Genomic DNA, 14336 nt, shown 5'->3' on the forward strand with positions numbered 1-14336 from the left:
TGAAAAGTTCAGTTCTTCATCAGCCGTAAGATGTTGAAATTCGTAATATTTTTATCGTTTGCCTGTGCCTGTGTTTTGGGTGCTGCCGTGCCTCAGGGCATGGTACCACAGTTGGATGGTCGCATTGTGGGTGGTAGCTTTACAACAATCAGCTCCTTCCCTTGGCAAATATCCCTTCAACGTAGTGGCTCCCACTCTTGTGGTGGTTCCATTTATTCGGAAAACATTATTGTAACGGCGGCTCATTGTTTGCAAAACACATCGCCCTCGGTGCTGAAAGTACGTGCTGGTTCTTCATACTGGACATCGGGTGGTGTTTACTTAACTGTTGCTGCCTTTAAAAATCATGAAGGCTATAATCCCGAAACTATGGTCAATGATATTGCTGTTATTCGTCTGGCTTCATCTTTGACTATGAGTTCGACCATTAAACCCATTGAATTGGCCACAACTGCTCCGGCAAATGGTGCTGATGCTCAAGTTTCGGGTTGGGGTACAACATTGTCTGGTTCGTATTCGCTGCCCACACAATTGAAATATATTGATGTGAAAATTGTCGGACGTACTCAATGTTCATCGGCTACATATGGTTATGGTGCTGAAATAAAGGCCACTATGATTTGTGCTACTGCAACGGGTAAAGATTCGTGTCAAGGTGATTCTGGTGGTCCATTGGTATCGGGTGGACGTTTGGTTGGTGTTGTCTCTTGGGGTTATGGTTGTGCTTTTGCCAATTATCCTGGTGTCTATGCTGATGTTGCTGCTCTGCAAAGTTGGGTTGTGGAGGCTGCTGAAAGTGTGTAGAGAAATGTATGCAGAGTTTTCAAATAAATACGAAATATTTTAAGATTTTTTATATACATACTTACAAATGTGATTTATTTTTTTTTTTTTTTTTTGGTAAGGGAAGGTGAAGTCCCATTTATTTTTATTACTTGTACTTTTTACGAAGAACTATTCACATCGTACTGCTATTCTGTGAGAAGACCTATTGTTCTCCTATAACAAATATTTTGGTATTCAATACAAAGACCTGTTGGATATTGAAAAGACCTTATGTTCTTCTTCTATGAGAGCATCCACTGGTCTCCTACAAGAAGTCGTCTAAAATATGACCTTATGGTCTTCAATAAAGAAGACCTACTCGTCTTTTATAAAGAAGACCTACTGGTCTTCTATGAGGAAGACCTACTGGTCTTCTTTGAAGAAGACCTACTGGTCTTCTATGAAGAAGACCTACTGGTCTTCTATGAATAAGACCTACTGGTCTTCTATGAAGGAGACCTACTGGTCTTCTATGAAGAAGACCTACTGGTCGTCTATGAAGAAGACCTACTGGTCTTCTATGAAGAAGACCTACTGGTCTTCTATGAAGAAGACCTACTGGTCTTCTATGAAGAAGACCTATCGGTCTTCTATGAGAAGACCTTCTGGTATTCTATAAAGAAGACCTTATTCGTCTTCTATGAAGAAGACCTTCTGGTCTTCTAGAAGAAAACCTTTTGGTCTTCTATGAAGAAGACCTTCTGATCTTCTATTAAAAAAGATCTACTGGTCTTCTATAAAGTAGACCTACTGGTCTTCTATGAAGAAGACCTACTGGTTTCTATAAAGAAGACCTACTGGTTTCTATAAAGAAGACCTATTGATCTTCTATAGAGAATGTCTACTTGTCTTCTATGAGAAGACATAGGTGTCTTCTATGAAGAAAACTTAATGGACATCGAAGAGAAGACCTACAGGACTTCTATGAGAGGACCTACTGGTTTTCTATGAGAAGACCCATTTCTATAATCTAGTTTTCACCAGGTAGTTACCCTTGTCTTCTATTTAAAAAAATAAACATGTTAAATTTGTTTCTTATAAAAATCTTTTATTGTTTTTGTTGTTTTACAAACATTTAGAAAAAAAGAAAACGAAAATATTTGTGTGAGGATTCTATCCTAAACTTAACACTCTTTGTTTTTTTCTTATTTCATTAAAATGCCAAAAAAATATGTATAGTAGGTATGTATTAAGATACAAAAAAAAATTAATCTTGAACGAACATTTAGGCGTGGTATACAAAATTGGAATAAAATGAAATAAAGGAATGTATTTTTTGTGAATAAAAAAAGCTCTCTGTCTAAAAATAAATGTTCTCATTTTTAGGTATATCTTCCATTCATCCATCCATCGCCCGGATGTTTCTCATAGACTACATCAGCAGCCAGCCAATTCACTTGCGAGGCTGTTGAATGTTAATGGGGTGTTTTACGGAGACATGATTTGGTGGTTTTGGTGTATGGGCCACCTGTACAGCTTCGGTCGTATAATCAACATTGCCTTTAACAGGAGCACCACTCACAGACATGGTATTGACACTGACGGGTTGCTACAGGAAAACAATAATATTAATTATTTAAATTAAAATTTAAAAACATTTCTCCACTACATACCGTCAAACCTGTACAATCTTCGGCATCTTTGGCTGGACGTTCCGAGTTGTGGGTTTTGTGTTGGACAATACGCATGCCACCAGCCTTAACTGCAAATTAAAAAAAAACAATTAGTAATTCAAACAATTAATAACACCTTATTACTAGAATTAGAACATCCTCACTTCCCCCTCCCCTTTGAAGCAAACTCAAGGTCAACATTGTTGTGAAGTCATGCCTCCAAAATCAGTTTCACAATTACTTGAAACATAAGCGCACACACACATACCCATGCATATATATATATATATATATATATCACTACATCACTATGCATTTGTAGGTGACTTTCGGTTCTAATGCGCATTAAGTACAAAATTCTCCCAAAAAACCCATATCTTCAACTTACCTGCCGGTGGATGTCCGGCCAAAAGTTGTGGTTGTTCTTCATCAGCCATTATTTCAAATGTTTTGTTTTCTTCTTATTTCTTTGCACAAAGATATCTAAAATAAAAAAATTCAAAAATAATGCGTCGTTATATTATGTTTGGTATTAATAAATAATTCTTACCTTAGATTTTTCGGGAGTTTCAACAACTTTTTTGATGATAAGCTCACGACTTTTAATATATTTTTGACACGACTGCAATTCTTGACGTCTGTTGGCGTTTTGCTTTGCTTTTTTGCCTTGCAGTGCAGATAGATGAAGAATTCTTGTGATTCCTTTTATTCCTCTAATTATTCGGTTCTTTGTTTTGTGTTGTTGTCTTTTTGAATGTTTATTTTGTTGTTTCGGTTCTTTAGCGTTAAGGGTTATTCAGACTAAGTGATTTGGTTTGTGAGTGCAATTGCACAGTACAGGCTGATTATTAAAGCCGTGATTACACGGGAGAGAATTATCATTAAAAACACTGTTCTACAGTTGTGTCCGCTTTCTGTCAAATCATGGCACTTGATACAATTTATAAAATATTTTTTTTAATTTCTTGACTTTTTATTTAATAAAATAATTACGAAACTATCGTTAATCACTTTTTAAATATATTTTTTTTTATTTTTCACTGCACTTATTAGGTATAACGAAAAAATTAAAAACTCTTTAAACTTATAGAGATTAAATTTGAAATTTTTGTATTAAAAAAAGAAATATAATTGAAAATAAATATAGATATTTTTTAGGGTGATGCCTGGATTGCGGTTTTTCGCGGATGTTTAAAATATTTCATCGAGGCGTTGATTAAAAAAAAAATAATGCGTAGATTTTTTAAAAATATTTTTTCAAAGGCATAGCAAGGCGTAGATCTTTTAAACTGATTTTTTCTAAGGCATAGCATTAAAAACCGGACATTTAAATTAAAAGGCGGACATTTAAATAAAATTAAGGCATGGAAAAGGCGTAGATTTAAAAAGAATAGATTTAAGGGAACCCCACCCATTCTCGATTTTAATTTTTCAAGATTTTCAATGGGCTGGTAAATCAATACCAATGCTTGTTAAGGTTTGTAACTTTGCACATATATATTTGAAGATTTAAAAGAGAAGAAAAATAATTTACAAAAAAATTTTGTTATTGCTTTGTTGTTGTTTTTTGTAATTAAAGTCCTTATTTTTGATGGCGGGCATGATAACTCCCCACTGGAACATCGGAATCCAAAAATTCCAACGGTGTTAGAAAGAGTACATATCTAGCTCTCGTATGAACTAGGATTATTGACTTCGCTCTAAAATTAAGAAAATGGCGGACCTTTGAAAAAATATTTTTGGAAAATCGCCGATTTTTTACCAAAAACCAAGTTAAAAAATAATGAAGATCTTCACCGATTGGCTTTATCCTAGTTCATATGATAGCTATACACTCACAGAGAAACGTGTAAAAATTTGGAATCGATTGGGTTATTAGTTTTTGAGGTATCGTGCCCGCCATTCGCAAGAGAGAAAAACGCGTTTAAAGTTTGAGAAGCCCTTTAGCCGTCACTTGATGCTGACACAATAAATCGGCTATATCTTCAAGAGTTCTTGAGATTTTCACTTGAAATTTTGTAGAGACATTCTTGAATTAGTGTAGAATCGAATTGAATCAAAAAAATTTTGACCCCGAGAATGGGGGGGGTCCACTTAAAAGGAAAAAATCAAAGGCATAGCAGGGTGTAGGATTTAAAAAAATCAAAGGCATAGCAGGGCGTAAGATTTAAAAAAATGAAAGGCATAGCAAGGCGTAAGTTAAAAAATCAAAGGCGTAGCAAGAAGGTGAGTTCAACTCACCTTCTTAATCGGAATAAAGTTCTACTTCAAACAATAATAGTAGTAATAAACATAGGTAGAGTTCTTATTGGAACCTTCTTAATCGGAATAAAGTTCTACTTCAAACAATAATAGTAGTAATAAACATAGGTAGAGTTCTTATTGGAAGTTCGGATGTTTTCTTATTGGGAACAAGCAATTCCGCGATTTATTATTTCATTTGAAACAACTCGAAATATTCAACGGAGACCAATCAAGTACATCTATTCTTAATTTTGATCAAGGATTCAATCTGTAATTATTTATAATATAATGAATCTGTAATAATTTCTCGTTTCAGAAGATGAAAATAATAAGAGCAGAAAATTATCTATATAGGTGCATGTTCTGATCTTATCACCATATAAAGATCTCACCTCATTTTGGCCACTATATAAAAATCTCATCCCCATTATGGGTATTTTATTGGTTTTAGTCGCACTTTCCAGCCAAAGTGTCTTTAATATGGTATTCAGAGTTCCTAGCAGATAAAAAAATATTCGCAAAAGTTAGTTTGACAATTTGGAACAACCCTCATTTTCGGGATTTTGAAGGTTTTAGTCGCATTTTTCATTGAAGACTGGAATAGTGGCTGATTATTTAATGCTTATTAACGTGTTCGCCTATAAAGCGAAAAACAGCTGTTCTTTTAAGTTTTCATAATGTGAAGTCAATTAACTAACCATTAATATTCAGCTGATAAATCACTGAATGACTTTAGATAATTGTGATTGTATGATTTCCGAAAAAAATCACAAAATTCATTTTATTTTTAAATATTTTCTGGATTTTTTTGTAATGTAAATAAATAATAAATCAGATATTTTTTATCATAAATGGTGTTAATGTTAATGGACATATATAAAATGTTACACGTCCATATTATGGAAATACGTCAGTATTTATTGTTACATAATGAAATAATAAATAAATAAATTGACATATATTCCATGAAAATTGCTATTTGTATCATGCACTTCATATAAAATCATTTTATATAAACATACCCTTACTCTGACAACCGACAAATTGTGTAAAAACGCCCTCATTCAATGTTCACTTTGTAGCACATAGTATAAATAACCCTTCAATAAACAGCTGTTCTCTCTCTAATAAGCCACCATTGTGAATGAATTAAATTATAAACATTCGGCAACAAGACGGCAACCGATAAACACAAGAAGAAAACACGATTAAGCAACGGTAAAACTGTTAATTCATGCAGCAAAAGCATAAATTATAAACAAACTAAAGAATAAAAGTCCACACACAGAAAAGGTGAACAATAAAAAGCAAAAACATGAAGGATGCCAAGGTAAGAGAGTGAAATAAGAAAACAAACGAAGAAATTGACACATAAATTACATCACATGTAAAAAACGTGAATGTCAAAAAAGATAATGAAGCCAGAATTAAAGGTAATAACACTATTGATTAACCTTTGTCTTGTGTCTTGTGTGGCAATTGAACAGAATTTCCCAGCGTTGAAAAATGACAATGTTTTGAGAGCAGCACGAGGTGAAGCCGTCGATCGTGTACCCGTTTGGGTAATGAGACAAGCCGGCCGCTATTTGCCCGAATTTCAAGAAGTACGTAAAGTGCATGATTTTTTCACGGTGTGTCGTACCCCAGAATTGGCATGTGAGGTTACTATGCAACCATTGAGACGTTTTGATTTAGATGCATCGATTATATTTTCGGATATTTTGGTAATGCCACAGGCCTTGGGTATGACAGTGGAAATGCATCCAGGGGTGGTGAGTAAAGGAATTTAATTTTTTATTGTGAGAAAAATTTAATTGTTTGTATTTTTGTATAGGGTCCAGTCTTCCCCGAACCTTTGCAATCACCTGCCGACTTGTCCAAACTTAAACCTGAAGGTGCAGTGGAACGTTTAGCCTATGTGGGTGAGGCAATTACCATGATGCGTCATATGTTGGAGGGTAAAGTGCCTTTGTTGGGTTTCACTGGTGCCCCCGTAAGTTGTTGTTGTTGTTTTATTTTGTTAAGATAATTTAAAAAAATGTGTTGTACTTACCTTTCTAGTGGACTTTGATGGGTTATATGATTGAGGGTGGCGGCAGCAAAACAATGTCAAAGGCCAAGGCATGGCTCAGCGATTATCCCGAAGATGCCAAAAAGTTATTGGATATGCTTGCCTCCTCCATTGTGGATTATTTGGAAATGCAGGTTAAGGCGGGTGCTCAAATGTTGCAAGTTTTCGAATCGTCAGCTGAACATTTGTCAAAGGAGGACTTTTTGAAATGGTGTGCACCATATCTCAAGGATATTGCCAGCAAATTAAAGCAGCGTTTGACTGAACAGAATATTCCATTGGTTCCTATGGTAATCAATTGCGAACCTTTTCCGATTTTCAATATTAAATAATTTAATTTGAATTCCAGACAATTTTCGCCAAGGGTGCTGGTCACTCTCTGGCCGAACAGGCCACACTGGGTTATGATGTCATTAGTTTGGATTGGACTGTTGATCCCGAGGAGGCCCGCAAACAAGTTGGTCCCAATATCACTTTGCAGGGTAATTTGGATCCTCAGGATTTGTATAAGACACCCGAAGAAATACGCGAATTGGCCACAACAATGGTGCGTAAATTTGGCAAGACACGTTATATTGCCAATTTGGGCCATGGCATTACACCACAAACACCAATTGTAAGCATGGAAGTTTTTGTAGATGCTGTACACAAAGCCTTATAGATTATAAGAATGCATTTTTTATATATACATATATACTCTCTTTGTTTAAGAACCCATGGCAATAAAATCGACATTTGATTTTTTTGGGTTAACATTTTTAAATTGCTTTAGCATGTTCTTGTTTTGGGGTGTTGTGATATTGATGGAATGTAAAATCGAGAGTATTCATTTTTGGTTTGAAATGTAAAGACCTTCGGCATGGGGTGTTATGATAATTAAATGGAGTCTTTTAAACCGTTTACATATGTCCACACCTTCCTTTATATGGTGTTGTGATACAGGCGGATTGTAGTACTAATGTATTCTTTTTGAGTTTGAAATGTAAATTGATTCGACATAAGGTTGTTATTATGTTGGCGAAAACTTCTTAAACCGGATACAAATACTTATTTCAATATTTATCGGAGCAGAAAATATTGCTCGTTTCCACGACAATGGGTTTTACGATGCGAAACGAAACTAGATCAACGAAAGTTTTCTCAGTCAGGCTGCCGAACGACTGAAATTCTGTTTCAAATCCAATTGGATTGACTGTGGAAGGGATTATCTAATACCTTATTTACTTCCTTTTCTGTGATAATGTTATTGGTTTATTAAAATTTATTCTGGAACCGTTTGTAATGTTGCAGTAGATTTGATTTTTAAATTGGTTTGAAGGTGCCGACTTACGTTCTAAATAATTTCGTCAACAGGTTTCTTGATTAGCCCAATATTCTTATTTTAATAATTTATCACTTTCTGCGACTGCACACAAAGTTTTTTTTTATTAATTTAAAATAACTCCACTTATCACTGGGCCGCCATTACAGCCTGCTCTCTTAATGCCTGATCATATAGCATTATCGATGAACCCAGACACACCAAAAGTGTGCCAATTATGACATCTACAACAGAATAAAATATTACATTTTTTACTCCATACATTAATTACCAACAAAAATCAAAAACCTTACTTCTGCCCGGTATCTTTTCACCCAAACAATAGCCTGTAATGGCGGTAAAGGCAAATGTCAATGAATTGGCCACGGGAACGGCAACAATTATTTCACAAAATTGCAATGTCCAAACATAAAGAACACTGCCCAATTGATTCAATGCAAATGGTATCCAATATTTTAAACGTCCTGCTATGGTTTTCATTTCCAGCCACAGGTTTTTCGTAGATGAGCCGGTATTTATGCGTTCAATACCTTCACTTCCACGGCGAATAAAGGGATTTGTGCAGCCCCACAGCACTCCAACACATATTAAACATACTGGAAATTGTGGAGAATTTATAATAAATTAATCGTTTAATTTTGTTATTAAGCATTTTTAATTAATTTACAAATGTTGAACATAACTGCGACTTCGTTCGTTGAGTTTAAGAGAAAATAACTAATTGAAAAACGCTCCACTTGCTCTCTTATTGTGAATGATTGAATTATTGTGAGATACCTGTCAAAGGGTTGCTCCTAATGTGGCGCAAATGCATGGCGTTTGTCAAGACATTGCACAACTTGGCAAAAATGGTATATTGTATCGTAAATTCAATTGCGATTAGAAACATTTTAAATAATTTTTTTAAATAATTAAATTTTGAGTAGTTAAATCATACTGTTTTGAATAATGTATTACATTTATTGGCCTAAAGGCTTCGTTTGAAATAAATAAATAATAAAGGGGAAGAATTTAAATAATTTTTCTTTAGTTAATAAAAAATTAAACATACAAATGTTGAATATAATCGCAATTCTAACAGTTTTAGTTGTCAAAATGGCTTGAAGTGTGAAATAACTGTCAATGGTTTCTGCTAATGTGGCGCAAAATTATCTTGTTTAAAATATACTCTATTTAAAAAATGTATAACGTATACACGCTGTGTTAAAAAAGACTTAATTTTTAAGTATTAAAATAAAAATACAAAAATTAAGTTATAATAAAATTGTTTCTATCAGAAGTGGAAAGACCCTTTACCTTTATTTTAATATAAAAAAAAAACCTTTGTATATATATCATTTAGATTTTTTTAGTTTATAAATGTATTTTATTTGTAATAATATAAAATTGATATAATGGAAAATCTTAACCTAGGTAGCATTGTTACATATAAAATTGATTATAAAATATTTATATAGTTTTTTGTTGTTCGTTCGTGGGTGAGATAATTTATGATAGAAAAATTAAAGAGGATATAAACGGAAAATTAAAAAAAAAAACACTAAAACAAAACAAAAAGAATGTTTGCAAATATTAATAAAAAAAAAAGAAAAACGCTGCTAACAACGTTAAAGACAAAAAAACATATTGAGAAGAAAACAAGATTTGTTTGTTTTTTTTTTTGCGTTGCATGTAATTTAGGCAACATTAATTCAACACAATATAGGAATCAAGAATATTTTTTAGAGCAACACAGTTAAATGATCACAAAGAAATTATATTTAACTGTGATGTGGGGCGTCTAAAATTCAAAAATCTTGATTCCATTTTTTGGTGTGTAGTAGTCATTTGTTCAAACAAGCCAAACAATCATGATTAGGCTTTGTATAGAGCATGTAATGTATAAAATACAAGATATTCAAATGTAGTATCAGGATCATGGAGGATTTTTTTGGGATTCGCATTGTTTGTGTGTGTGAGTGTGGGGAGGTACTTTGTTTATCGATAATAAATATATTTTTATTGTAAACTAAATTCCAATTATTGAGCGTTTTGTTGTTCGTTCCAGGACTTAAATGAAACCGGCCTTATCTGCCATACTTACAATCTTATCGATATTTGCATGTAAGGTTTTTAATTGCTGCAAGGTTTCGGGATCCATTTCCTTGAGTATATCAGGAGTTAGGCCTTCGATTTTTTTGGGTCTCATTGATATGACACCACCACGCAATGGTATATTGACATGGGCAATTTTATCAGGTCCACTAGAAATACACAAAATAATATAAAATTATTTTTTGTTTTGAAAAATAGTTTTACTCAAAAAAGTTAAACTTACGAATTGGCCACCAAAGGACTGCCACATTTTGACAATACCAATTCACCAGCTCTGGGAAAACGTAAAAATGTGGGTGGTGATGGCGGTGATTGTGGTTCATTGGCATCTTTTGCTGAACGATCAGCCGACAAGGCTTTAGTCCGTGAAGCCATGGGCGTTCTCATTTTACTACGTGAATGATGATCACTGGCAGTACTGTTGCTGCTGCTATGATGTCCAGAATTTATGGATAAATGTGATGATGGTTTTGATTTCATTGCCGAACCGGGTATACCATAATCACCACATGCTGAACGACTGCGTCGGGGACGCCTTGCTCTTGCAGAACTTAATGGTCCTGGGGTGCGTAAACGTGCCGATTGATGTGGCGGCAATTGTTGTGTTGTTGTACGCATAGCTGATGAATTTAAATAGGCAGCATTTGTTGTCGATGAGCCTAGACTGGCTGATGTGGAACTATCCTCTGTAAGGTAGCCTTTACCAAATGAGTCACAAAATAGCCAAGAGATTTTTGTTTGTAAACATATGATTAGGAAGAAAAGTAGTAATGAGATGAGGCGTGTGTGTGCATATATATTAATATTATTAAAATTTGTGGGTGCATAAAAGAAAACAAAAATAGTAAAGAAAAGAACCGGAACCCCTTAAAAGAGTAGTTTACCAAAATAAAAATGAATTGCTTGCATACAATATAGAATGGAATTCAGAATTATTTTTTTTTTAAATAAAATAAGCATGTATGAAATATGAGTTTTGGTTGGTATGGTTCCACAATGAATGCAAGATTTCTACATTATAATGAGTCTCCGTTAGTGGGAGTTATGTTTTGGAAGCCAAGCAGATGTAAATATTCGACATTTTAAAATATTCCTTATATAAAAATAAATTGAACTAAAAAATTTAATAGTTTTAGAAATAATGCTTGGTTGTAATATATGAGGCCTGTATGGCAAGATTACAAATATGTGAATTTTGACATTGTTTGGCAAAATTCTTACACATTATTTTCATTTTTAAAAAATACAACAGCAGTAATAATATCATTACAAGACAAGAATCTACGATCTCAGCCCATTGTGTAAAACAGTAGGACATCTACAACAACATCTTTAACATCTTAAACGAGCAAGGTCAAACATGTTTTCCCAAAAAATAAGGGATGATTTTCTTCGAAAGCAAGTAAGGAAATTTCACAACATGTAGGCAGTTAGAGGTAGGTAAGAATAAACATCTGCAACATCTGCTACTTGCTATGATCAACCTTTTTAGAAAGTATGGATTCACGAAAAATGATAATGGAAATATTTACTATTAGACTGTTCGCGTACTGCAAGAATCTACTACTTTTTACTGCGATATCGAAGAAAATTGTAAAAAAAATTGAAGTAACATTTACCAAATCCCCAAAAAGCCTAGGAAAAATACAAAAGACCACAACCAATTCCATAAAAGAAAATTACTTAATATTCAACTCACCTTCGTCATTTGGATTGGTAACTTTTGCTGAACGCAACAATGTGGAATTGGCCATATTTTCTTCATTACGCTGTTTCATCTTTTTATCCCAGTCGGCAAATCTATCTAAATCCTAAGAGAAATTCAAACAAATTAAAAACAACAAAAATGTAAAATCAATATATCGACCTACCATTTCAAAGACATCACAGATTTTCATTTGGAGCAAAGCTGTGCTTGTCTTTTGCAGCAACATTGTAAAATGGTGCTCAAACGATGTCAAATAATCCTGGACCTTAACATCAAAAGTATTTTGAAAACCTTCCAAGGTATTTTCAAATTCTCGTATCTTTTCTTCGCGAACCGCTGCCTCACGATTGCGTTTGGAACTTTTGGAAACCTTTGTGCGCGGCATTTTTTCTGTTTGATGTGAGTTTCCTTTTTAGGGTTAATATAAAATATAGTCTTCTTTATTTTTTGGGAGTTTTAAGCGATTTTAGAGCAATCGCTATAATTTTCTTGTAAAATTTTCACAATTTTCTTTTGATTTTCCACTTGTAGTGCTTCGTTCGAAAAAATATTTATAATATGCCGCCACAATTCAGTTGAGGAGGTCACACACAAGCTTGAATTTCCAAGATCTTTGTTTTTTAAAGATGGCTAGGTTGGCTGCACTGATTTTTGTTGTTTTCTTGTCATATAAGTGCTGCCAACTTGATGATACTTGGCAGCACTTAATGAAATAGTAGAGCGTAAGGCGTATGATGAACAGCAAACACTTAAAGAATAATAAATAAAATATTTTTTTTTCAATAAAATAATAATAATTATATATATGAAATAAATTTTTATATATTTATATTTATTTTTATGTCAACTAGACTTGTCTTTCTAATTATTTCAGTAATTACTCACAAAACATGACGTATAGTAATTAGGGATCTATAAATGCAAAAATGGCCAAATAACTTTGTAGGGGGAAATATTAATTGAACTATATTTACAAATTAAAATTGTGGTTGTATATTTGTTTGAAATATATTTTTAATTGAATATTCAATAGCAAAGTATTTCAGGGTAATGTAAGTAATTATAATTTAAAGTAAAGGTTGATCCATGATGCAATAATAAGGTGATGTATCAAAACAAAAACATTTTTTTTTTTGTCTCGATTATCTGTCAAATTTTTCCTTATAATATATCAAAAATTTGGCAGCATTGCACATCGAATTCAAGTAAAATTTACCAATTAGAAAGTTAATCAAGACATCAGCTGCTCTAAATGGACTACCTATTCATTGTACCATGGGTTGATCTAGTTGCATACATTTAGGGATCTGCAATTCGATGTTTACATATCGTTATTTTTTATAAATAGCGGTATTAGACAAAAATTGTAAATATTATATTATAAATTGATACAATTTTAAGGTATTCTAATATTTTTGATGCTTGAAAAAAATTGAAACTTAAAAAATTATATAAATCGTAATTTTGCTAAACAAAATGTCACATATAAAAAAACAGCTGTTGCTGCTATATTCTAGCAAATTAAAAGAATCTTCAATGAATTGAAACTGTTTTCTTTTTCCCCTTTATAAAAGTTTTAACTGCCTTCCAAATCAAACAGATTTCTAAATTGAGCTACAAAATCCTAGCTGTTTAGAATATTATTAAACATTATATAAAGTTGTCAGTCAGCTGATATTTGTTTACTGAATTTTGTCAGCTGCTGTCATTTTATTGTTAGAAAAGGTCTTAGCATTTTAATGCGAAGAAATGACACACACATATAGCTTTTTCATGTTGGTACTTTAAGGAAACTTGACGTATTTTTTGCTATAAAAACAGTGTTATAGTACGTTTACATTTAACCGGATTTCGTTAACCCAGAGGGTTTCAATTGTCAATTCAATAATAATCCCGGTAAAAAGTTCTAATGTATATGCCGTTTTATATTTGAAATTATCTCGATTACGCAGAGGAAATCGAGAAAAAAGTGAATTTAATTTCGAGGTAAATTCAGTTCAAATTTTAGTACATTTACATTGCACTGGATTTAGTAAATCCTCATAAAACGGCATTTACATTAGAACTTTTTACCGGGTTAACCTACTTTATGAGAATTTATTTGACATGTATACAATGGAATTGACAATTGAAACCCACCGGGGTAACGAAATCCGGTATAATGTAAACGTACTATAAAGTTGATTAACTCGATAAAAAGTTCTAAAGTACAAGTCATTTTAGCAATTAAATCAAAATAATGAACATTATCACCATAAAAGCTATAGTCAAAATACTCTTTTCAACAATTTGGCAACTTCTTATTTTTAGACATAAAAATATGGCAACCACATTAACATTTGTTTAGAAAATAACGATAAAAACAAACTAACCGGAAATAAATATGCCGGTCAAAACAAAACACACATGGCAAATGTAAATAAAAACAAATATGGATACTCTCTTTCCGCTATCTCTCTC

General features: G+C 33.0%; 4 protein-coding genes across 4 annotated transcripts; 1 reads left to right on the forward strand and 3 right to left on the reverse strand.

Moving 5' to 3' along the window:
* Nucleotides 1-2206: 2206 nt before the first annotated feature.
* On the reverse strand, nt 2207-2909 carry LOC133333479 (death-associated protein 1). The gene is made up of 3 exons (XM_061541797.1): nt 2827-2909; nt 2439-2527; nt 2207-2374 (listed from the first exon to the last, which is right to left on the reverse strand). The coding sequence occupies exons 1-3, from the start codon at nt 2873-2875 to the stop codon at nt 2219-2221; spliced, it is 294 nt and encodes a 97-aa protein (XP_061397781.1). The 5' UTR covers nt 2876-2909; the 3' UTR covers nt 2207-2218.
* A 3085-nt stretch (nt 2910-5994) lies between these two features.
* On the forward strand, nt 5995-7461 carry LOC133333480 (uroporphyrinogen decarboxylase). The gene is made up of 5 exons (XM_061541798.1): nt 5995-6012; nt 6170-6454; nt 6517-6675; nt 6744-7043; nt 7103-7461. The coding sequence occupies exons 1-5, from the start codon at nt 5998-6000 to the stop codon at nt 7412-7414; spliced, it is 1071 nt and encodes a 356-aa protein (XP_061397782.1). The 5' UTR covers nt 5995-5997; the 3' UTR covers nt 7415-7461.
* Nucleotides 7462-8203: 742 nt separating this feature from the next.
* Nucleotides 8204-8754, reverse strand: LOC133333525 (transmembrane protein 234 homolog). Its single transcript, XM_061541841.1, has 3 exons — nt 8742-8754; nt 8368-8670; nt 8204-8298 (listed from the first exon to the last, which is right to left on the reverse strand). The coding sequence occupies exons 1-3, from the start codon at nt 8752-8754 to the stop codon at nt 8204-8206; spliced, it is 411 nt and encodes a 136-aa protein (XP_061397825.1).
* A 1370-nt stretch (nt 8755-10124) lies between these two features.
* LOC133333526 (borealin-like) lies at nt 10125-12269 on the reverse strand. Its single transcript, XM_061541842.1, has 4 exons — nt 12040-12269; nt 11868-11979; nt 10392-10866; nt 10125-10317 (listed from the first exon to the last, which is right to left on the reverse strand). The coding sequence occupies exons 1-4, from the start codon at nt 12259-12261 to the stop codon at nt 10125-10127; spliced, it is 1002 nt and encodes a 333-aa protein (XP_061397826.1). The 5' UTR covers nt 12262-12269.
* Between the last annotated feature and the right edge of the window lie 2067 nt (nt 12270-14336).

This window comes from Musca vetustissima, unplaced genomic scaffold (assembly GCF_032173495.1).
Source record: "Musca vetustissima isolate MV318-11 ecotype Yass unplaced genomic scaffold, APGP_CSIRO_Mvet_v1 utg20336, whole genome shotgun sequence".
In the NCBI taxonomy this organism is placed as follows: domain Eukaryota; kingdom Metazoa; phylum Arthropoda; class Insecta; order Diptera; family Muscidae; genus Musca; species Musca vetustissima.